The 23596-nt window shown below is 48.0% G+C and overlaps 1 protein-coding gene across 1 annotated transcript; it reads right to left on the bottom strand.

Annotated features, from left to right (window-relative positions):
• Positions 1-846: 846 nt before the first annotated feature.
• On the bottom strand, positions 847-23596 carry LOC141047177 (uncharacterized). The gene is made up of 6 exons (XM_073542132.1): positions 23536-23596; positions 21492-21499; positions 6763-6886; positions 6582-6679; positions 6293-6383; positions 847-3507 (listed from the first exon to the last, which is right to left on the bottom strand). The coding sequence occupies exons 1-6, from the start codon at positions 23594-23596 to the stop codon at positions 2381-2383; spliced, it is 1509 nt and encodes a 502-aa protein (XP_073398233.1). The 3' UTR covers positions 847-2380.

Raw genomic sequence — 23596 nt, 5'->3', positions numbered from 1 at the left:
TGGTGATTCTGTTATGAATGAGTCACCGGAGGAGGAAAAAACAAAAATGCAAGCTAAGTCCAGAAAACAGGAGAGGTTGGTAGCTAGCGGATTGCAGACCCCTGATCCTATTCACAACAACTAACAGTAGCCATGGAGCATTCCTACGGTGGTCCTAGATGGCTCTTCACAGCCGGAGAACTAAATAAGCCTAAAGAAAGAAAGGGGAAATCTAAACTGCCCCAGAGCAGACACCAAAGCAATAGACAGCCCCCAACATGTATTGTCGGTGAAAACAGATGAAAACACAAACGTAGACAGAAAGACTGGCAGAGCAAACGATGGGGCCCAACTAACTAGATAGGAAGGACAGAAAAGATGCTGGCTGCAATCCGCAAAAACCCTACCAAAAATGTCCCAACACGTCTGATAGGAAAAAACGGCCCTGAAGTCACTAGACTTCAAAATCCCTATATCAGCACTCAGGTATATTCTGAAAACAGAGCAAAGAGATTTAACCAATCAGGGACAAAAATGGAAATTCAGCAGAGCCCCAGCCGGGGCTGGCAGAACACAAAACTAAGCAAATCAGACAAAATCTCATGGAACAATAACAGAGCAAAACTTAGCTTTAGAAGACAGGAACTGAACTGGAGGCCAGAGCTCAGAGCAGAGAAATCACCAGCAAACCTACAGGGCGTCGGCTGCCTTATATCCACTCAGAGATTCCGGATTTCCAATCGCAATCCCCCTGTTCAGGTGACAGGTTTCTCCCATCCAAATCAGTTTCACCACCTCCTTTCACCAGCAGAGGGAGTTAATCGGACATCAAAGGTGAACGAGAAAATGAGCTCACAACAACCAGGGTTACTAGTGGGGTACCACAGGGTTCTGTATTGGGCCCCCTACTATTTAATATATTTATTAATGATCTAGTGGATGGCTTACACAGTAAAATATCAGTATTTGCAGATGATACAAAACTATGTAAGGTAGTTAACACAAAGAAGGACAGTTTGCAACTACAGACAGATTTGAGTAAATTGGAGAATTGGGCTGAAAAATGGCAAATGAGGTTTAACACAGATAAGTGTAAGGTTATGCACATGGGAAGGAGAAATGCTATATGCTATAATGCTAGATGCTATATGCTATATGCTATAATGCTAGATGCTATAATTACTTACTAAATGGGAAACTGCTGGGGAAATCAGGCATGGAAAAAGACTTAGGCATCTTAGCCAATAAGAAGCTAAATTGGAGTGCCCAGTGTCAGGCAGCTGCCACCAAAGCAAATAGGGTCATGGTATGCATTAGAAGAGGTCTGGGGACACGAGATGAAAACATAATTCTCCCTCTGTACAAATCACTCGTCAGACCACACTAGGAGTATTGTGTGTAATTTTGGACGCCGATGCTCAAGAAAGACATTACTGAACTTGAAAGGGTTCAAAGGCGGGCTACTAAAATGATAAATGGAGTTGGTTCACTACAATACCCAGAAAGGTTATCAAAATTAGGTCTATTTACTCTAGAAAAGAGAAGACTTAGGGGAGAACTAATAAATATGTTCAAGTATATCAGAGGGCAATACAGAGATCTCTCCAATGAACTGTTTGTACCAAGGACTGTGACAAGAACAAGGGGGCATTCTCTTCGTTTGGAGGAAAGACAATTTCTGCACCAGCATAGAAGAGGGTTCTTCACGGTAAGAGCAGTGAGGCTCTGGAGTTCTCTTCCTGAGGAAGTGGTGATGGCCAACTCACTGAATGAATTTAAGAAAGGAATGGATGCTTTTCTTGTGAGTAACAGTATAGAAGGTTACGAATAACAGAATATTATAGGTAGATGGTTGACCCAGCTTAGGGGAAGGAATTTTTTTCCCTATGGAGAAAATTGGCTTCTACTCTGTGGGTTTTTTGCCTTCCCCAGGATCAACAATGCAGAACAGCTGCACTAAAAATAGGCTGAACTAGATGGACATAAGGTCTTCCTTCAGCCTTCAAAACTATGTTACTATGTTACTATGACTAAGAAGAGATGATTTCCTCACAAAACATTTCCCACATTCTGAAGAGGAGAAAGGATTCTCCCCCGTGTGAGTTCTTTGATGCTTAAACAAATCTGATTTCCAGTTAAAATACTTCTCACATTCTGAACAGGAAAAAGGCTTCTCCCCTGTGTGAGTTCTTTGGTGCTTAATCAAATTTGATTTCTGGGTAAAACATTTCCCGCATTCTGAACAGGAAAAAGGCTTCTCGCCTGTGTGGGTTCTATGGTGACTAACCAAATCTGATTTCTGGTTAAAACATTTCCCACATTCTGAACAGGAAAAAGGTTTCTCGCCTGTGTGAGTTTTATGGTGAGTAACAAAATGTGATTTATGTGCAAAACATTTCCCTCATTCTGAACAGGAAAAAGGCTTCTCCCCTGTGTGGGTTCTATGGTGATTAGCCACATATGATTTCTTTGTAAAACATTTCCCACATTCTGAACAGGAAAAAGGCTTCTCCCCCGTGTGAGTTCTTTGGTGCTTAAACAAATCTGATTTCTGGATAAAACATTTCCCACATTCTGAGCAGGAAAAAGGCTTCTCCCCTGTGTGAGTTCTTTGGTGCTTAAACAAATCTGATTTCTGGCTAAAACATTTCCAACATTCTGAACAGGAAAAAAGCTTCTCCCCTGTGTGAGTTTTCTGGTGTGTAACAAAATTAGATTTCTTGTTAAAACATTTCCCACATTCTGAACATGAAAAAGGCTTCTCCCCTGTGTGAGTTATTTGGTGTGTAACAAGATTCCCTTTATGGTTAAAACATTTCCCACATTCTGAACATGAAAAAGGCTTCTCTCCTGTGTGAGTTTTCTGGTGTGTAACAAAATTAGATTTCTGGTTAAAACATTTCCCACATTCTGAACATGAAAAAGGCTTCTCCCCTGTGTGAGTTTTTTGGTGACTAAGAAGAGATGATTTCCTCACAAAACATTTCCCACATTCTAAACAGGAAAAAGGCTTCTCCCCTGTGTGAGTTCTTTGGTGCCTAACCAAATCTGATTTCTGGTTAAAAAATTTCCCACATTCTGAACAGCAAAAAGGTTTCTCCCTTGTGTGAGTTCTTTGGTGCTTATCCAAATGTGATTTCTTTGTACAGCATTTCCCACATTGTGAACAGGAAAATCTATTGTCTGTTATGTGAATTTTTTCATGTGTAAGACAAGTCTTTTCAAGAAAACTATTTCCATATTCTGAATATGAAAATTGCTCCTTTCCTTTAGAATCAATTAATTTTTTAATGCTTATATCGTGACTTTGATTTTTCTTAGTAGTTGGTAATGAACCAAAAGATGGGACCTGTTTCAAAGTATTAGATGACAGATCTTGGCTATGAAGGGATGATGGTATATCTGGAGTAATGGCATTAACTTCAATTGGGTCCTGTGATATCTCAAGATCATCAGATTTAAAAATTGAAGATGTCAGCGTTCCCTCTGATCTCCTGGTACAGTCATCTGCTAAAAATAAAACCAATTAATAATTTTGAATAAAATATCTTCACATTTTATACTTTTGAACATTTCTACTTAAGCTGTCCATAAAAAATACAAGCTTTTTAAAAATACTGAATTATTCTCCAAGACAATGACAGTTCACAGTCTAATCGAAAGCCTCATAGCATGAATCAGCGCATCATGGGGTTCAATGGTTTGTTCATTCTGCTTCCCAAACATGGAATAAAAAGCCAACAAACAATGTTATATAGGTAAAAAATATACCAATAAAACTTCTACTCATCTCACGGAAACACAAGACACCACTAAGGTCCATCATCTGTCAGAGGAAAACCAAAAGGTTTCCACAATATTTGTGGGTCAAAAGCTCTTGAAAAGCAACATGGCTTCCATAAACCAATCCAGCAATATCCGCTCTCCCAAAGTCAAATATCCACTCTCTTCTGAGCCTTGTAGTGCGCCCAAACCATATTTAGCATCCATATATTGGGCATTACTATAGTGAGAAGAACCCACTTAATTTACGGTGTGTGTTTCCTGGAGCACAATCTGGGCATTATGTGTTGGATAATAAAATGGCAAATGTGCAATTTTCATGTTGCAACATCCAGTGCGAGCTAATTTCCGTAAAGTGTCACTACTCCCATAGAATAATTCACTGAGGGTTATAATTTCCATAATGGAGCCACTTTATGGGGATTTCTACTGCTTTAGTTTCCTGTAATTGTGTTATATTAGGGCATCTGCAGATGGTGTGTCCCCTCTCCACTGGAATCTGCTCCTGCGATGTTTGATTCCATCACCAAGCAGCGCCTTATTTATGGTGCAGGCGTTGCTGGTAATAGAAGAGACGTCGAAACCAGAAGCTCTGGGTGGCGCTGGCTCTGTCCAGCCGCTAAGATTAGGGTGCCTGAGACCAGTAGTTTCATCCAGCCTGGCAGTATGGGTTTGTGTGCTGTCCAGCAATCTGGTAGCAATCTACTACCTGCTTAAGCCAATTAGAAAGCACCAAACCCTCCTAAAGCTTGAAGCATATTCCCGGAATCTGCCAGATACAGCCTTGTTCTCCTCTGGTTCAGTCCTCTGTGCTCAGCTGGTGTATTTGTCCTGGTGTAATCCCAGCCCGCTTACTGACTACACTTGTGTCTTCTGATTTTGTATTTTCTCTGCCCTCCTGGTTATGACCAACTACCTGACTATTCTTCTTACCATCTCGCTCCACAGAATAGCAGGTAACACCATGGCCCAAGCCTAGGGGTCTCTGTGTAAGTCCAGATCCATGAAGAGGGGTTAAAGGATGATGCGCAAGGCAATCACTGGGATCTAGGAAAATAGAGTAGATAGAGCCAAGCCTTCTTGTGGTGGCCATCTTCTGATCTGCCAGGTGATCACTAACAGTGCTCCCAATACATCGTGTCTGCAAACTATTCCATCAAGAGCTGTGTACGAATAGCTAAATGGCGCTCCTTCCTTTCTTAACCCTACCATGTGCCCAGAGAGTAGTGTACAACCATATATAGGGGATTGTTGGATTCATGAGACATTGGGAAATAATTTGTAAGGTGCATTTGTTTCCTATTATCCTGGTGAAAACTCTCTGGGTAATTAGAGTATGGGGCTCGGTGGTTCTTGGCAATCTAAACTATCGTAAGGGCCAATATTTTCTGTCAGATGAGTTTCAAGAAGAAATATTAGACATTCATAGAGAACTTTTTATAATAGTGCAGAGCTGATGTGTCTTAAATTTAGATCTCAGCCATTTGGCAGAGGTAATGGAGACTTATTTTAAAGGCTACCAGGTAGTTGCAGACTCACATAAGTGAGGCAGGCCGATCCCACCATCATCAGACTACCATACAAAATGAACCTGTACAAAAAGAACTAGAATAAAAAAACATGTTGGAGGTATTTTTTGGATTACAAGACACTCTGGATTATAAGACACACCCCAAATTTTGAGGAGAAAAATAGGAATATTTTTTTTTAATAACATGGTGGCGCTTCTTATAATCCATGCGTCTTACTGCTATGGTGAAGCGGGGTCCCAGGGTCACTGCTGGAGGAGGCAGGAGTGGGGAGTGATGCTGCAGGCCGCAGGGTGGGATGAGGGGGTGTCCGATGTGCAGTGCACCGCTGCGAGTGTTTGGTGCTGCTGGGGTGCCTGGCGCTGCTGCCTGGGGTGGCCACCGCCAATGCTGCTGCCGCTGCTCTGGGTGTCCGCCGCTGCTGCTGCCTGGAGAGTCCGCCGCTGCGGGGAGACTCTGCTGACTTTTCGTGAAAGTCCAGAGCCCCCCGCATGTCCGTGGTTTCCTCCTGTGTGGTGGACTCTGTGAATATGGCTGCTGGGGGGCGGCACATGCGCAGATGGAGATCTCGGTAACAAGATCTCAGGATATGAGATTTCAGCCCTGAAATTAGATCTCAGGATTCTATGAAGCCAACAGCATCATTACCCTCCGCTTTCTCTTATAGGCCAATCATAATATTTTTCATCAAGTGATTTTCTAACTTGTCAGCACATTCTACATACGCTGTCATTTGGCTTTATAGTTACATATCTGGGCAGGTAACGGTCAGCGTCTCCTAATCCCAGGGGGTAGGTGGATCCTCCAGGTTGTAAGTTCTATAGAAAAGGGCTTTCAATGTCCAAAGTCATTTGAACAGTTTTGGGTGGAGGAGAATGTTGTGGTCTAGAGGCAAAATGGTGATCATGGTAATACGGCCGGACTACACCACCGATAAAGCAGCCACAGCCGTTGACTGAGAGGAATCTGTGACTTCTCTGCATTCAGTGGTTACTACTCACCTGGGTAGTCATATGTGGGAATCTCCTCTTTACACCACTCATCACCCCTCACATATGTCTCTGTAGTATTAATATGGGTCAGATCTTCACCCTGAAACAAATATTGTAAAAGTCACAGACAGATGGAGAAGTCCCATCTATGATCAGCTCTAATCCTGCCATCTCCACCGTTCTCATTACACAAGTATAAAACATATAATACTGGTGGATAAAACAAGACTGAGCACAAGACCTTCACAGCCGTCTACACATCATAGGGGAGATCTCCTGACACCTTCTCTCCATCTACCTGATGATCCTGAGGAGCACTGGGATCTTCTTGGTTACAGTCCTGTGGAAGAAGAGGACGGGGACATCTCTCTGGTGTTGTCCTCTTACTGGATAGATCTGGAGGAAACACATACAGGGACTGAATTCATTCTCTACATACAGATAATTATAGGCCGTGTGTATTTAGTCCTGTCTATTACCTGGTGATGTGAGGAGCTGGGGAACCTCCATTATGACGTTCTTGTACAGATCTCTGTGTCCTTCTAAATACTCCCACTCCTCCATGGAGAAATAGACAGCGACATCCTGACACCTTATAGGAACCTGACACATACAATGATACCGTCATCCCCCCGATCCCTTCATAGTGTTACAGTATAATGTCCCAGCATTCCCAGCAGTGTCACCTCTCCAGTCAGCAGCTCAATCATCTTGTAGATGAGTTCTTGGATCTTCTGGTCATTGATGTCCTCATGGATCAGGGGGTGAGGTGGAGGCCCCGTGATTGGGCTCAGGGGTCTTCCTCATCCCTCAGACACAGGGTCCTGACAGCGATCACTAGAGGTCTTCTTCACCACTGTGTAATCCTGGTTATGGAGAGACACATTAATAAATCTCACTACAGACATTCCCAGAGTCCTCACCTCTCCAGTTCTGTTCATCTGTTATTCCCATAGATAAGAATGATGTAATGTGACGTCATCAGAATCTCTCACCTCTCCAGTGAGACGGAAGAGGATCTCTAGGGTGAGGTGTAACATCCTCTCCGCCATCTTGTCTCTGTCCATATCCGTCCTTGATGGGTAAATCAGGAAAATTCTCTTCTGTAGAAGATCTTCACTGAGAGGATCCGATATTGTAGAGACCTGAATGAGAAGATGATCCGATGTAACATCATAAGAATCCTGTGTAATAACACAATTACTGGAGATAATAAGGGAAACATATGAGGAGATTTATTATCTTACAGGGTTTAGTTTTCTCCCCTGACATCTACTAATAAAACCTATATATTTAGGCCACAGACAACAAGCAGTTTCCTCCTCGGAGTCGGCAGCTGAACACGTTCCTCATAGACTCATCTTCCATAACGCTAATTCTCCTCTCATTACCGACACTGGAATCGGCATTAGCAATACTGCAGGAGATATTCATTACACGCGACATGAGAAATAACTCCTTCATGGTGAGGACGACATCTTCATCTTCTACTGCGGCTCTAGAGACAGATTTGGCCAGAGTCGGTCACTGCCTCCATCCCCACCGGCCGTCTATATGAAGGTTTCCCGTCTTCCCCGCACTGGAATCTTCTATCACGTTAGATCTCAGCTCTGAGTCACACACAGAAGTTTGAGGCTTTTCTGGAAGAACAGGACAGGAGAGATCTGAGGCCGATGTCTCCATGTGCAGGGTTTCCCCTCGGGATAAGAGGCTTTTCTATCCCTTTCCCCCAATTAGAGGGGACACCTGTGGATATCGGGGTCTTTACCGGCTGCAGTCCTGGGGGGATTTACTCGGTAACGTGGATGTTGGACAAACGTCACCATCAATTCCCATCAGAGTGAAGGAACATCGCTCCTCTATTCAGCTCTATGGATCCAGGATGAAATCCACTGCGGCCCCTGCAAGAAAAGAGCGAAGTCTGGTGAGACCCCCGAGGCCGGAGATTTCTACAGCTGCTCTGTGCGCACAGGACCTGTGATGAGGTCACAGGAGGGGAGGAGTCAGGGGTCAGGTCACATGATCAGGGGCCTCAGTGTGTGCAGGACTTTGAAGTTTATGTGTGGGGTCAAGAGGGGTTTACAGGGTGGATGTAGAAAAGCCGTGTGTGTACGAGGTGTACGGAGCGGAGCCATGTGTGTACGAGGTGTACGGAGCGGAGCCATGTGTGTACGAGGTGTACGGAGCGGAGCCGCGTGTGTGTGGGGAAGGTGACTTTACGGACAGATGTGACTGGTAGAAGGAGGGGACGGTTTGTGCACTAGGGACAGAGATTGACAGGTTAGAGAGGTAACAGTAGGGAAAGACAGAAAAGGGAGTGCAGTACTGTGAAATGACCACAAGATGGCAGGGGAGAGTAGTACAGGACTTTACATCAGCTTAGGGCTATAGAAACTGCATAGTCATGGGGGGCGGGGAGATAGGAGCCGGGGTGGGAAATTCCCCTGTGAGAGGGGATAAATAGAAGAAGGCGGGGATCCAGGAGAGTCTAGTCCCGGGAGGAGCTCAGAAGAAGATGGAGAAAGTGAGAAGAGCTCGGCCAGGGGGACGGACAAATGAGAGACAGTCAGGGGGTGGCCCTGACCTGACGGACTGCAGGACAGGCAAGGAGAAGAGACAGTCAGGGGGAGACCCTGACTCAACGGACCGCAGGACAGACGAGGCCCCGGGGGTACCGATTCGAAGACGACCTCGGGCAGGTGAAGCGCTGGGGGTAGATTGGTCTAGGACAGCCCCCAGTGAAAGATCCGCGAGGTGCATTACTGGAGCTGAAGAATAGGTACCCGGGCCTGGTGATACAGTGGTGTAAAGAAGCTGCGGTGCGTGTTTGGTGGTCGTCAGAGGACGACAAATAAATCCGGAACTGTTACAAGTGGAAGTGGAAGCTGTCTCCGTCTCGTCTTTGCCTCGTCTGGTAAGCAGTGGTCCACCCCCCTAGCCCAGCCCCCTACCACATGTGTACGAGGTGTACGGAGCGGAGCCGTGTGTGTACGAGGTGTACGGAGCGGAGCCGTGTGTGTACGAGGTGTATGGAGCGGAGCCGTGTGCGTACGAGGTGTACGGAGCGGAGCCGTGTGTACGAGGTGTACGGAGCGGAGCCCTGTGTGTACGAGGTGTAAAGAGCGGAGCCGCGTGTGTACGAGGTGTACGGAGCGGAGCCGTGTGTGTACGAGGTGTACGGAGCGGAGCCCTGTGTGTACGAGGTGTACGGAGCGGAGCCGTGTGTGTACGAGGTGTACGGAGCGGAGCCGTGTGTGTACGAGGTGTACGGAGCGGAGCCGCGTGTGTACGAGGTGTACGGAGCGGAGCCGTGTGTGTACGAGGTGTACGGAGCGGAGCCCTGTGTGTACGAGGTGTACGGAGCGGAGCCGTGTGTGTACGAGGTGTACGGAGCGGAGCGGAGCCGTGTGTGTACGAGGTGTACGGAGCGGAGCCCTGTGTGTACGAGGTGTACAGAGCGGAGCCGCGTGTGTACGAGGTGTACGGAGCGGAGCCGTGTGTGTACGAGGTGTACGGAGCGGAGCCGTGTGTGTACGAGGTGTACAGAGCGGAGCCGCGTGTGTACGAGGTGTACGGAGCGGAGCCGTGTGTGTACGAGGTGTACGGCGCGGAGCCGTGTGTACGAGGTGTACAGAGCGGAGCCCTGTGTGTACGAGGTGTACGGAGCGGAGCCGCGTGTGTATGAGGTGTACGGAGCAAAGCCGCGTGTGTACGAGGTGTATGGAGCGGAGCCGCGTGTGTACGAGGTGTACTGAGCGGAGCCGTGTGTACGGAGCGGAGCCGTGTGTGTATAACGTGTACAGAGAGGAGCCGCGTGTGTACGAGGTGTAAGGAGCGGAGCCGTGTGTGTATAACGTGTACGGAGAGGAGCCGTATGTGTACAAGGTGTGCAGAGCGGAGCTGTGTGTGTACGAGGTGTGCAAAGTGGAGCCGTGTGTGTACGAGGTGTACTGAGCAGAGCCATGTGTGTACAGGGTATACAGAGCGGAGCCGCCTTTGTGCGGACACCTCTTTGTACTATGTATATCCCCATCTTCAGTTACAGACTCTTGTGTACACTATACACCCGTATACCCCCAGCTTCAGTCGCAGACCCCTGTGTACACTATACACCCGTATACCCCCAGCTTCAGTCGCAGACCCCTGTGTACACTATACACCCGTATACCCCCAGATCAGTCGCAGACCCCTGTGTACACTATACACCCGTATACCCCCAGATCAGTCACAGACCCCTGTGTACACTATACACCCGTATACCCCCAGGTTCAGTCGCAGACCCCTGTGTACACTATACACCCGCATACCCCCAGCTTTAATCGCAGACCCCTGGATACACTGTACACACCCGTATACCCCCAGGTTCACTCGCAGACCCCTGTATACACTGTACACACCCGTATACCCCCAGCTTTGGTCGCAGACCCCTGTATACATTGTACACACCCGTATAGCCCCAGCTTCGGTCGCAGACCCCTCTGTGTACGCTGTATATACCCGTATACCCCCATCTTCAGTCACAGACCCCTCTGTGTACGCTGTATAAACCCGTATACCCCCATCTTCAGTCACAGACCCCTCTGTGTACGCTGTATAAACCCGTATACCCCATCTTCAGTCACAGACCCCTCTGTGTACACTGTATACACCCGTATACCCCCAGCTTCGGTCACAGACACGTGTACACTGTATACACCCGTATACCCCCAGGTTCAGTCGCAGACCCCTGTGTACACTGTATACACCCGTATACCACATCTTCGGTTGCAGACCCCTCAGTGTACGCTGTATACACCCGTATACCCCAGCTTCGGTCACAGACCTCTCTGTGTACACCGTATACACCCGTATACCCCCAGCTTCAGTCGCAGACCCCTGTATACACTGTATAAACCCGTATACCCCCAGGTTCGGTCACAGACCCCTGTGTGTGCACTGTATAAACCCGAATACCCCCATCTTCAGTCACAGACCCCTCTGGGTACGCTGTATAAACCCGTATACCCCCATCTTCAGTCACAGACCCCTGTGTACACTGTATACACTCGTATATCCCCAGGTTCGGTCACAGACCCCTCTGTGTACGCTGTATAAACTCATATACCCCCATCTTCAGTCACAGACCCCTCTGTGTACACTGTATACACCCGTATACCTCCAGCTTCGGTCACAGACCCCTGTGTACACTGTATACACCCGTATACCCCCAGGTTCAGTCGCAGACCCCTGTGTACACTGTATACACCCGTATACCACATCTTCGGTTGCAGACCCCTCAGTGTACGCTGTATACACCCGTATACCCCCAGCTTTGGTCACAGACTCCTCTGTGTATGCTGTATACACCCGTATACCCCCTGCTTCGGTCACAGACCCCTCAGTGTACACTGTATTCACCCGTATACCCCCAGCTTTGGTCACAGACCCCTCTGTGTACACTGCATACACCTGTATACCCCCAGCTTCAGTCACAGACTCCTCAGTGTACACTGTATGCACCCGTATACCCCAGCTTCGGTCACAGACACCTGTGTACACTGTATACACCCAGCTTCGGTCGCAGACGCCTGTGTACACTGTATACCCCCAGCTTCGGTCACAGACCCCTCTGTGTACACTGCATACACCTGTATACCCCAGCTTCAGTCACAGACCCCTGTGTATGCTCTATATACCCATATACCCCCAGCTTTGGTCACAGACCCCATGTCTCACACACTGTAGAACTGATGCCAGACACACGGTGAAACTGCGGTCGTCCGTCTCTCGTCTCTCGCACTTATACTGATAACATAAGATGGAGTCAGACAAACCCTCCTACAAAACGTGAGAACAAAGTCATTACTACAGGACTGTGTGAGAAAGGGATTTATTCTACAAGAAACGCTGGGGCCACAAAAGAGGGAATCCGGGCCCCGTGGCTGGATACTCCGGACCCCCAGCGTGTTAGGACCAGACGGGGTCTTTGTCCCTGGAGCTTCTCTACTCAGGATAATGAGACTCTGATCTTGGTCATCCGTATGGACAATGGAAATGGAATTACAAAGCTTCTCATAGACTTTCCATGTTAAGCACGGACGGCACATGTACAGCACACGGATGGCACATGTACAGCACACGGACGGCACACGGACAGCACACGGACGGCTCATGTACAGCACACGGACAGCACATTTACGGCACACGGGAGGCACATGTACAACACACGGACGGCACACGGACAGCACACGGACGGCTCATGTACAGCACACGGACAGCACATTTACGGCACACGGGCGGCACATGTATGGCACACGGGCGGCACATGTATGGCACACGGACAGCACATGTACAACACATGGACGGCACACGTACGGCACACAGACGGCACATGTACAGCACACGGACGGCTTATGTACGGCACACGGACGGCACACGTACAGCACACGGACGGCACACGTACAGCACACGGACGGCACACGTACAGCACACGGATGGCACATGTACAGCACACGGATGGCACATGTACAGCACACGGATGGCACGTTTACACGGACCCATAGACTTGTATTGGCCCTTTGTCATCTGTGCTGCTGGGGAAACACGGACATGAGAGCAGCACCATAAGTCAAATAGGGGACACGTGGCATCTGTGATAAACATGATAGGTCGTGTGAAGGGGCCGTACAGTCACATAATATAAGGTGAAGCCACAAGACCCCTGCAGCTCAGTGCTGAGACTGATGGAGACCCCCACAGCCACAAGACCCTGGCAGCCTATTGCTAAGACTGATGGAGACTGCCAAAGCCACAAGACCACTGCAGCCTAGTCCTAAAACTGACTGAGACTCCAGGAGCCACAAGACCACTGCAGCCCAGTGCTGAGACTGACGGAGACTGCCCGAGCCACAAGACCACTGCAGCCCAGTGCTAAGACTGCCAGAGACCCCCGGGGCCACAAGACCACTGCAGCCCAGTGCTGAGACTGCCAGAGACCCCCGGGGCCACAAGACCACTGCAGCCCAGTGCTGAGACTAGCAGAGACCCCCGGAGCCACAAGACCCCTGGAGCCTAGTGCTGAGACTGGCAGAGACCCCCGGAGCCACAAGACCACTGCAGCCCAGTGCGGAGACTGGCAGAGACCCCCGGAGCATCAGTGCTGGAGCCGTGGGGGATTTATCAGTTCATGCTAATTATTTTTACATTCTCAGAAATCCCCTGTTGTGTCTGTTCACACTCACCATTGTTGCTGTGGATTGATCTACAGTGTTGGCAGGAAATTTTCTGCTTTTTTGCAGCCTTTTCACTTGCATTTTTGTGTCCCATTCATTTGAACAGGGAAAAAAATGATGCAGAAATGCTGAAAGACGACAGCAACAGATTTATAAAAAAAAAAGTGACGGTGTCCATGTCTGGCCGGTGTCCTTGTCTGGCCGGTGTCCGTGTCTGGCCGCTGTCCGTGTCTGGCCGCTGTCCGTGTCTGGCCGCTGTCCGTGTCTGGCCGCTGTCCGTGTCTGGCCGCTGTCCGTGTCTGGCTGCTGTACGTATCTGGCCGGTGTCCGTGTCTGGCCGCTGTCTGTGTCTGGCCGCTGTCCGTGTCTGGCCGGTGTCCGTGTCTGGCTGCTGTACGTGTCTGGCCGGTGTCCGTGTCTGGCCGCTGTCCGTGTCTGGCCGGTGTCCGTGTCTGGCTGCTGTACGTGTCTGGCTGGTGTCCGTGTCTGGCCGGTGTCCGTGTCTGGCCGCTCTCCGTGTCTGGCCGCTCTCCGTGTCTGGCTCCTGTACATGTCTGGCCGGCATCCGTGTCTGGTCGGTTTACGTGTCTGGCCGACATCCGTGTCTGGCTGCTCTCCGTCTCTGTCCGCTGTCCATGTCTGGCCGGTGTCCGTGCCTGGCTGCTGTCCGTGTCTGGTTGCTGTCCGTGTCTGGCTGCTGTCCGTGTCTGGCTGCTGTCCGTGTCTGGCTGCTGTCCGTGTCTGGCTGCTGTCCGTGTCTGTCTGCTGTCCGTGCCTGGCTGCTGTCCGTGCCTGGCTGCTGTCCGTGTCTGGCTGCTGTCCATGCCTGGCTGCTGTCCGTGTCTGGCTGGTGTCTGTGTGAATTTGTTTTTTTTCTGAAATTGACTGATTTATTTCCTTAGGCCGGGTGCACACGATCAGGAATTGGCAGCGCTTTGGATGCAGCACATGTCCGCTGCCGGCTATTGAACATAGGTGACTCCACATGTGATCACTGAACCGTGCGGATTCACTGCATCCAATACATTGTACGGGTGAGGTTTATCACATCTCCAAAAGATAAATAGACATGTTGTGATCTGGAAAGACGCGCCCCATGTCCGTCTCTAAAGATAGGGAATGTAGATTGTGAGCCTCATTGGGGACAATGCCACTAATGTCTGTAAAGCGCTGTGGAATTAATAGCGCTATATAAATGAGTAAAAATAAATATATAAACTGCGGGGGCTCTGGCCTTCCACAAAATGTCGGCAGAGCCCCCGCAGCACCATACACCCACAGCAACACTACACCTATTATTGCGACTAGAGATGAGCGACTTTGCCTTTTTTCGGGTCGAGTCGGGTTTCGCGAAACCCGACTTTCTCAAAAGTCGGGTCGAGTGAGATCGGCCGACTAACGGAAAAAGTCGGGTTTCGTACAGACTGAAACACGAAACCCAATGTAAGTCAATGGGGAAGAAAAGTCGGGAGTGAGAAAAAGACAGGAAACACACCTACAGTGCCCATTTGAATGCCAAAACCATAAATTCTTATTCCTGAAGCTTGTCACCCTTTATTTACTTCATAATACAAGTTACGCATTGAAAAATGGGGGTTATTTGGTTAAAGTTGCGGGGGGGGGGGGGGTAGGGCTGGCTCCAGGATTTCATGTGCCCTGGGCCAAAGAGCGTCCCTTTAACACATACCACAACTCATGATGCTCTGATACGGCAGAGAAATAGTGGTATAGTACAATGAAAAATACTTCACTTCTTACATCTCATGACTGATATCCATTTAAAATTCTCCAATAGCTCCAAAAGTGGACAGTATATTACTCCATACAGTATTATGGCCACCGCATAGTGCACTATACAGAGTAATGAGGCCCATCTATTTCTCCCTACAGAATCATTGATCCCATATAATGTTTGAAACAGTATATGATGAGCTCCACATAATGCTACAGTATATGTTGGTCCACATGGATGAAGCTCCACTGTCTTATGGGCCCAAATAATGCTCCATACATAATGGACCCTATTTCTAATGCTCTAGTGTATAATGGGCCCTGTACATGCTGCTCCAGTGTCTGATGTCCACCTTTGGAATGTTCCAGTGTATGGTGGGCCCCATCTATCATTCTCCAGAGTATAGTGCTCCCCAAAAATAGCAGTCCCAACATTGAAAACAATGAAATAAGTCTCCTCGCTATGGAATCCCTGTACTAGTCAGGACTCCTTGTCGTCCCCATCTTCCATCCCACTGCACTTGGCTGTTTAGGCAGAGGGCATACAGACGTGATGTCATTGCGCTCTCTGATCAGAATATCAGTGTCAGGAAACGCGGAAGACGTCATGGCGGTGGAGCAGGGAGAGGTAAGTATTTCAACCTTGCAAGTGCTGTGATCCTGAGCAAGCAGGGGGGGCCCACTCGTTGGCGACGGCACTGGCACAGGGCCCCTGATAGTACGGCGGTGTTTCTGACGGCAGGTGGGCTGAACCTGTACTTTCATCTGCAGCTTCCTCTTTGTCACCGTGTAAGATGGAACATTATATGAGAAGTGTAACCTGAGTTTCATCAGGGTCAGATTCAGGCTGTGTAGAGTGCGAGGGGAATGTAGTGGTCTGGGTCAATGTACCAGCAGAATCATTGAGCAGTGGCTGGGCATCAGTGCACTTGTGGCGCCCCCAGGAGTATGGTCGCCACAGTGGCATAACCTTCCTCCTAGGGAGTGTGATGTCATGCTTGGGAGCAACGAAGGATCTCTCTAGCAGGTTAACTGACTGGGCGGCATGATTCCCATGACTCACGACCCTCCAAACAGCGTCCATGAAGGCAACATTTTTGTTTGACGTGGCCAGTATGGTTGCAAAGCTGAACCTTAAAGGAATGTCCAGAAGGGCACCACCAGGAGTGGAGCCTGCGGCGTAATTGGACTCAACACGGGCAACCTCAACCATCCAGCAACCGAAAAGATGCACGCATTGCAAGCTTAATTCCGTTAACAAACGAGACTCCGTCCTGCCCACGCGGTCCGCGTCCAGCTTACTAGAGGGACACGCGAGGCTCTGGCACGCGAGATTGGCCAATAACTGGTGTGTCAAGGCCTTACATGTCCGTGGCTGCATGCGCGCTACACCGAAAGGGCCAGCGTGTGTCGCTTACAGGTGCAGATAACCCGCTGAACACCGTTAGTGATGGGGATCTGGGATGACAATTATTACCCGCGAACGATGATTTCCCAGTAAGTGCAGGTCAACCGCTGCTCCGGAATTAGGCCTAACCGTCATTCCTGAAAAAAGGAAAAACTTATGTGTGCAAACCACAGCTGCTGTAGCTTGCATAACAGCTCGCCAGCCGTTCTCAGGAACAGTATGGATTACACGTGATTGCACAAAGGTGAGAAAGGGTACCGTATCACCGGATAACATGTATGGATTGCATAGTTTACACATTAAAAATATATGTCTATACATCAGGAGGCTGGCTCAGACGGTGTCAGGCCCAGTATGGATTTGACAGCCCAGACTACACAGCGGAGGAGCAGGGAGAGGTAAAGATTGCAAATGCTGGGGCCCTGGCCAAGCACGGGTGGCCCACTCGTGGGCGTCGGTACTGGCACTGGGCCCCTCATAGTACGGCGGTGTGTCTGACGGTGGGTGTGCACCACCACCGTCAGAGACACTTGATTGCACTATGTGGGACCCTGTGCCAGTGCCCGCACCCAAGAGTCGGCCTACCCACCTGTCAAGGGCAACGGCACTCGCATGGTTGCGTGCGCTTGCTGGTGAACCCGACCATGGGGGGGGGCAGCCCAGTTAGGGAGGTTTACAAAGTGGCATATGCTGATGTTGGACATTCAGCTGATGCAAAAGGCGAAATTGGTCAAGTCACAGGAAGAGGAGGACCAAAGCAAGCCATTTTTCTGTCAACCTATGTGTCATCAGGGGAAGGTGGGACAAAATCCTTGGAAACCCATGCATGGTTCATTTCAATGAAGGTTAGATCATCCACATTTTGGGTTGACCGACGGGTCCTTTTTTCTGTCAGGATTGATCCAGCAGCACTGAAGACTCTTTCCGATAGCACACTTGCAGCTGGGCAAGCGAGCTCCTGTAACGCGTATTGTGCCAATTCAGGCCAGGTGTCCAGTTTAGCGGCCCAATAGTCAAAGGGGAATGACCTGTGTGGGAGAACATCGACCTGGGAAGAAAAGTAGTTTGTAACCATAGTTGACAAGTGCTGTCTCCTGTCACTTTCCATCGATGCAGTATTACCAGTCGTTTGAGCGGGACTTGAAAAATCACTCCACAACATGGTCATGAAACCCCTTTCTCCAACGCCACTTCTGATGTTTGAACCACCAACACCTCTTCCAAGCTGCCTCCGGCCCCTATGGCTTGTGTGACAAACATCACCGCTGCTGTGTGCTGGGAATGCCTCAACCAACCTGTTTACCAGAGTTGCTTGTTTGTTAGCCAATATTAGGTCAAGGTTCTCCTGTGGCATGATGTTTTGGAATTTGCATTTATAGCGTGGATCGAGGATGCTGGCCAACCAGTAGTCATCATCGTTCATCATTTTGGCAATATGGGGATCCCTTTTTAGGATCTGCAAGGCATAATCTGACATGTGGGCCAATGTTCCTGGTGTCAATGATGCAGTGCGACTGCATGGTGGAGGAGCACTTTCTGGCAAATCCACATCCCTCCAGTCACGCACAAACCCTGTACCAGCCCTTGCCACGCCAACATTTTCTCTGGACACACGAGAAGCATCCTCCTCCCCTAAATAATCATCCCCATCATCACCCTCCTCCTCCTCTTCCTCCTCCACCTCATCCAGGAGAGGTCCCGGAGCAGACAATGGCTGACTGTCAGCAAGGATTCCCCCCTCCTCTTCCTCCTTGTCAACCTCGGCTGCAGACGCCTGCTCCTTAATGTGCGTCAAAGTTTGCATGAGCAGACGCATAAGTGGGATGCTCATGCTTATGATGGCATCGTCTGCGCTTACCAGCCGTGTGCATTCCTCAAAACACTGAAGGACTTTACAGAGGTCTTTCAGCTTTGACCACTGCACACAGGTCAACTCCATGTCTGCCCTCAAAGTGCCTGTCCAGGTATCCTCCCACAAATGCATTACAGCCTGCCTCTGTTCGCACAGCCGCTCAACCATGTGCAGGGTGGAGTTCCACCTTGTAACGTTGATAATTAGACAGTTTGAGGCCTTGCACGCTGTGCTCTTTTGACCATCTGGCCAAGCTGTCCTGCAATTTTTTGGGTTTTTGTAACCCGTTTTTGGACTGCTCCGGGCCTGCCAGATAACAACTGTTGCAATGTTGATGCCTGCTACGGATGCTCCTCCTCATCCTCCTCTTCTGAGCTATTGGCAGCGGCACACTCTAACCCCAATGGATGCCAATCTGGGTCAACAACTGGGTCATCCATCACCTCCTCTTCAATGTCATGTGCACCTTCCTCTGTGTCACCGTGTATGGTGGTATAGTATGCGCGAAGGGGCACCTGAGTTTCATCTGGATCAGATTCTGGCTCAGTACACAGCGAGGACAATGTAGTGCTGTGAGTGAATGTACCAGCAGAATCATCTATCAGTGGCTGTGCATCAGTGCACTCCATGTCAGATTCATCTTTGCCTGGGTAATTCACGATTTGACTTGATAACCCAGGGATGGTATGTGAAAACAGCTCCATGGAGTAATCTGTAGTGTGGCCTGCCGCATCCTTCAATTTTGGTAGGGGTGAAGGACACAAGGAAAGGTGTGGTTCATGACCATGAGCCTCCAATGACGAATCACTGCTTTTATTTTTTAAAACTTCAGAAGAGGAGGCAATAGAGCTGGAGGCTGAGTCAGCAATGTAAGCCAAAACTTGTTCTTGAAGCTCCGGCTTTAGAAGCGGTTTACCTACTCCCAGAAAAGGGAGCCTTCGAGGCCTTGTGGAGTCAGACGATGACGCAACCTCAACACCTCCTGCATTAAGTGCTATTTTGCTTTTGCCACTACCAGCAGATCCACCACCACCACCATCATTACCAGCTGCCAACCCCCGCCCACTTCCATGGACTCTTCCACCACACTTCCTCATTTTTTGGAAAAATTTACCTAATTTCCACCAACTCTCTAGTACTGTAAAACAAGGTACAAGGTGTATATAGTAGAGGGGAGAATTGGAATGTCTCTACACTTCAGGACACTGTTGGATTCAGTAAGGCCTTGTTTATTTAACACCACAATGTGAAAGGCAGATTCTCTATGCTGTTTGAAAGGTGTATGGAGGACTGTGGAGAATTGGAATCTGTCTACACTTCAGGACACTGTTGGATTCAGTCAGGCCCTGTTTATTTAACACCGCAATGTGACAGGCAGATTCTCTATGCTGTTAGAAAGGTGTATGGAGGACTGTGGAGAATTGGAATCTATCTACACTTCAGGACACTGTTGGATTCAGTCAGGCTCTGTTTATTTAACACCACAATGTGAAAGGCAGATTCTCTATGCTGTTAGAAAGGTGTATGGAGGACTGTGGAGAATTGGATTCTATCTACACTTCAGGACACTGTTGGATTCAGTCAGGCCCTGTTTTTTTAACACCGCAATGTGACAGGCAGATTCTCTATGCTGTTAGAAAGGTGTATGGAGGACTGTGGAGAATTGGAATCTATCTACACTTCAGGACACTGTTGGATTCTGTCAGGCCCTGTTTATTTAACACCGCAATGTGAAAGGCAGATTCTCTATGCTGTTAGAAAGGTGTATGGAGGACTGTGGAGAATTGGAATCTATCTACACTTCAGGACACTGTTGGATTCAGTCAGGCCCTGTTTATTTAACACCGCAATGTGAAAGGCAGATTCTCTATGCTGTTAGAAAGGTGTATGGAGGACTGTGGAGAATTGGAATCTATCTACACTTCAGGACACTGTTGGATTCAGTCAGGCCCTGTTTATTTAACACCGCAATGTGAAAGGCAGATTCTCTATGCTGTTAGAAAGGTGTATGGAGGACTGTGGAGAATTGGAATCTATCTACAGTCATGGCCAAAAGTTTTGAGAATGCTACAAATATTAATTTTTACAAAGTCTACTGCTTCAGTTTTTCTAATGGCAATTTGCATATACTCCAGAATGTCAAAGAGTGATCAGCTTTACAGCAATTACTTGCAAAGTCAATAATGGCTAAGAAAATGAACTTTAACCCCCAAAACACATTTCAACATCATTGCATTCCTGCCTTAAAAGGAGCAGCTAACATTGTTTTAGTGATTGTTCCATTAACACAGGTGTGGGTGTTGATGAGGACAGGGCTGGCGATCAGTCATGATTAAGTAAGAATGACACCACTGGACACTTTAAAAGGAGGCTGGTGCTTGGTACCATTGTTTCTCTTCAGTGAACCATGGTTATCTCTAAAGAAACACGTGCAGCCATCATTGCTCTGCACAAAAATGGCCTAACAGGGAAGAGTATCGCAGCTACAAAGATTGCACCTCAGTCAACAATCTATCGCATCATCAAGAACTTCAAGGAGAGAGCTTCCATTGTTGCCTTAAAGGCTCCTGGGCGCCCAAGAAGGACCAGCAAATGCCAGGACCATATCTTAAAACTGTTTCAGCTGCGGGATCGGACTACCAGCAGTGCCGAGCTAGCTCAGCAATGGCAGCAGGCTGGTGTGAGTGCTTCTGCATGCACTGTGAGGCGGAGACTCTTTGAGCATGGCCTGGTTTCAAGGAAGGCAGCAAAGAAGCCACTTCTCTCCATAAAAAACATCAGGGACCGACTGATATTCTGCAAAAGGTACAGGGAGTGGACTGCTGAGGACTGGGGTAAAGTCATTTTCTCAGATGAATCCCCTTTTCGAATATTTGGGACATCTGGAAAACAGCTTAGAAGAAGAGGGGAGCGCTACCACCAGTCTTGTCTCATGCCAACTGCTAAGCATCCTGAAACGATTCATGTGTGGGGTTGCTTCTCAGCCAAGGGAATCGGCTCACTCACAGTCTTGCCTAAAAACACAGCCATGAATAAAGAATGGTACCAGAATGTCCTTCAAGAGCAACTTCTCCCAACCGTCCAAGAGCAGTTTGGCGCCCAACAATGCCATTTCCAGCATGATGGAGCACCTTGCCATAAAGCAAAGGTGATCACTAAATGGCTCATGTAACACAATATAGAGATTTTGGGTCCATGGCCTGGAAACTCCCCACATCTTAATCCCATTGAGAACTTGTGGGCAATCATCAAGAGACGGGTGGACAAATAAAATCCAACAAATTCTGGCAAAATGCAAGCATTGCTTATGCAAGAATGGACAGCTATCAGTCAGGATTTGGTCCAGAAGTTGGTTAAGAGCATGCCATGGAGAATTGCAGAGGTCCTGAAGAAGAAGGGTCAACACTGCAAATATTGACTTGCTGCATTAACTCATTCTAACTGTCAATATAACCTTTTGGCACTCATAATATGATTGCAATTATATTTCTGTATGTGATGTAAACATCAGACAAACACAAATAAAAACCAGAGGGCAACAGATCATGTGAAAATTTAATTTTGGTGTCATTCTCAAAACTTTTGGCCATGACTGCACACTTCAGGACACTGTTGGATTCAGTCAGGCCCTGTTTATTTAACACCGCAATGTGAAAGGCAGATTCTCTATGCTGTTAGAAAGGTGGTCGTGATAACAGTCGTTACACGGTACTGAGAGAGGAGCGTACACGTACACCACTGTACGGTGTATGTAAAATTGTCAAGCTCCGTGTTTTTGGATACGGACTGACGCACGCTGTCTCTCTCTAGTTTTGAATCTAATCAAACAGCAAATATACTATACTGTTTGAAAAACGGACAAAACTATAAGGTGTAGGTCTGTAAGAACAGACAAACTCCTCGGCTTTTCCTTACAGAGTCACACACGTATCTAGCTTCAATGTTGACCGTGACAACAGCCGTTACACGGTACAGTGTGAGGAGCGTACACCGCTGTACGGTGTGTAAAAAATGAACGCTCAGTAACTCACAAGGACAAAACAATAAAATCTGGATTGCTTTGAAAAAAGCAGTTTGCTCAGCAGTGTGCACACAGCAATGCAGCTACCAGGGAACCTTAAAAGGCAGCCTAATAACCAACAGAGCTGATGCACCAAGATATAGCCTCCCCTTGCACTGCACAGTGATTGGTGTGTTGTACAGGCAAAATCGCTAGCAGCAGAATCAGTTTTTGGTATCTTCTTCCCTGCCTAACGCTCTTCCTACAGAATCAGCAGCAGCAGCTCTCCCTATTCTGAGATCAGCATGAGTAACATGGCGGTCGGCGTCCCCACCCTTTTATACCCCCTGTGACGCCCCACAAAGCAAGCCAATCACTTGCATGCCCTTCTCCAAGATGGTGGTGACCGCTGCCTATGTCATCACGTTGCCCACAGTGTCCGTTCTTCCTGATTGGCTGCAAAAAGGGCGCTCAAGCATCATGTGAAACGCGACTTTGGCGTGGCCGACCTCACGCTGGGGTCGGGTTTCGCTTGATGAAACCCGACTTTGGCGAAAGTCGGCGACTTTTGAATTTTTGTCGACCCGTTTCGCTCAACTCTAATGGCGACACTACAATTACAGGATGATATATGCAGCACATATACACAGATACACACTATACATGTACACACATTATTTATGCTTTATAAATATAGAAACATACACTATATGCTGTATATACAGTACACACATACTGTGTATATAAGCACATATATACAGTATATACACACATTCAGTTTATATACAGTATATACAGTATGCTCACATACATATACAGTTTATATATTTACACAATATAGTGCACACATGCAGTATACAAATATAATATACATACACATACTATATACTGTATGTACATGTATATACATATATATAAACTCACATGCACCAGATATACACAATCATACTATATCCTGTATATATGCACACACATACTATATACACATATACAGGCACACAGTATACTGCACATGTACACACACAGATACACATATGCATGTATACTTACCAGGTTCTGTGGTTTCACTTGTACAGATCCTTTCCCAGGACAGTGCTTTACAAGCAGCCAT

This window comes from Dendrobates tinctorius, unplaced genomic scaffold (assembly GCF_039654945.1).
Source record: "Dendrobates tinctorius isolate UK_male_01 unplaced genomic scaffold, ASM3965494v1 ptg000126l, whole genome shotgun sequence".
Taxonomy (NCBI): Eukaryota; Metazoa; Chordata; class Amphibia; order Anura; family Dendrobatidae; genus Dendrobates; species Dendrobates tinctorius.
The sequence above is the reverse complement of the archived record's forward strand: the minus strand, read 5'-3'. Positions and strand labels throughout refer to the sequence as shown.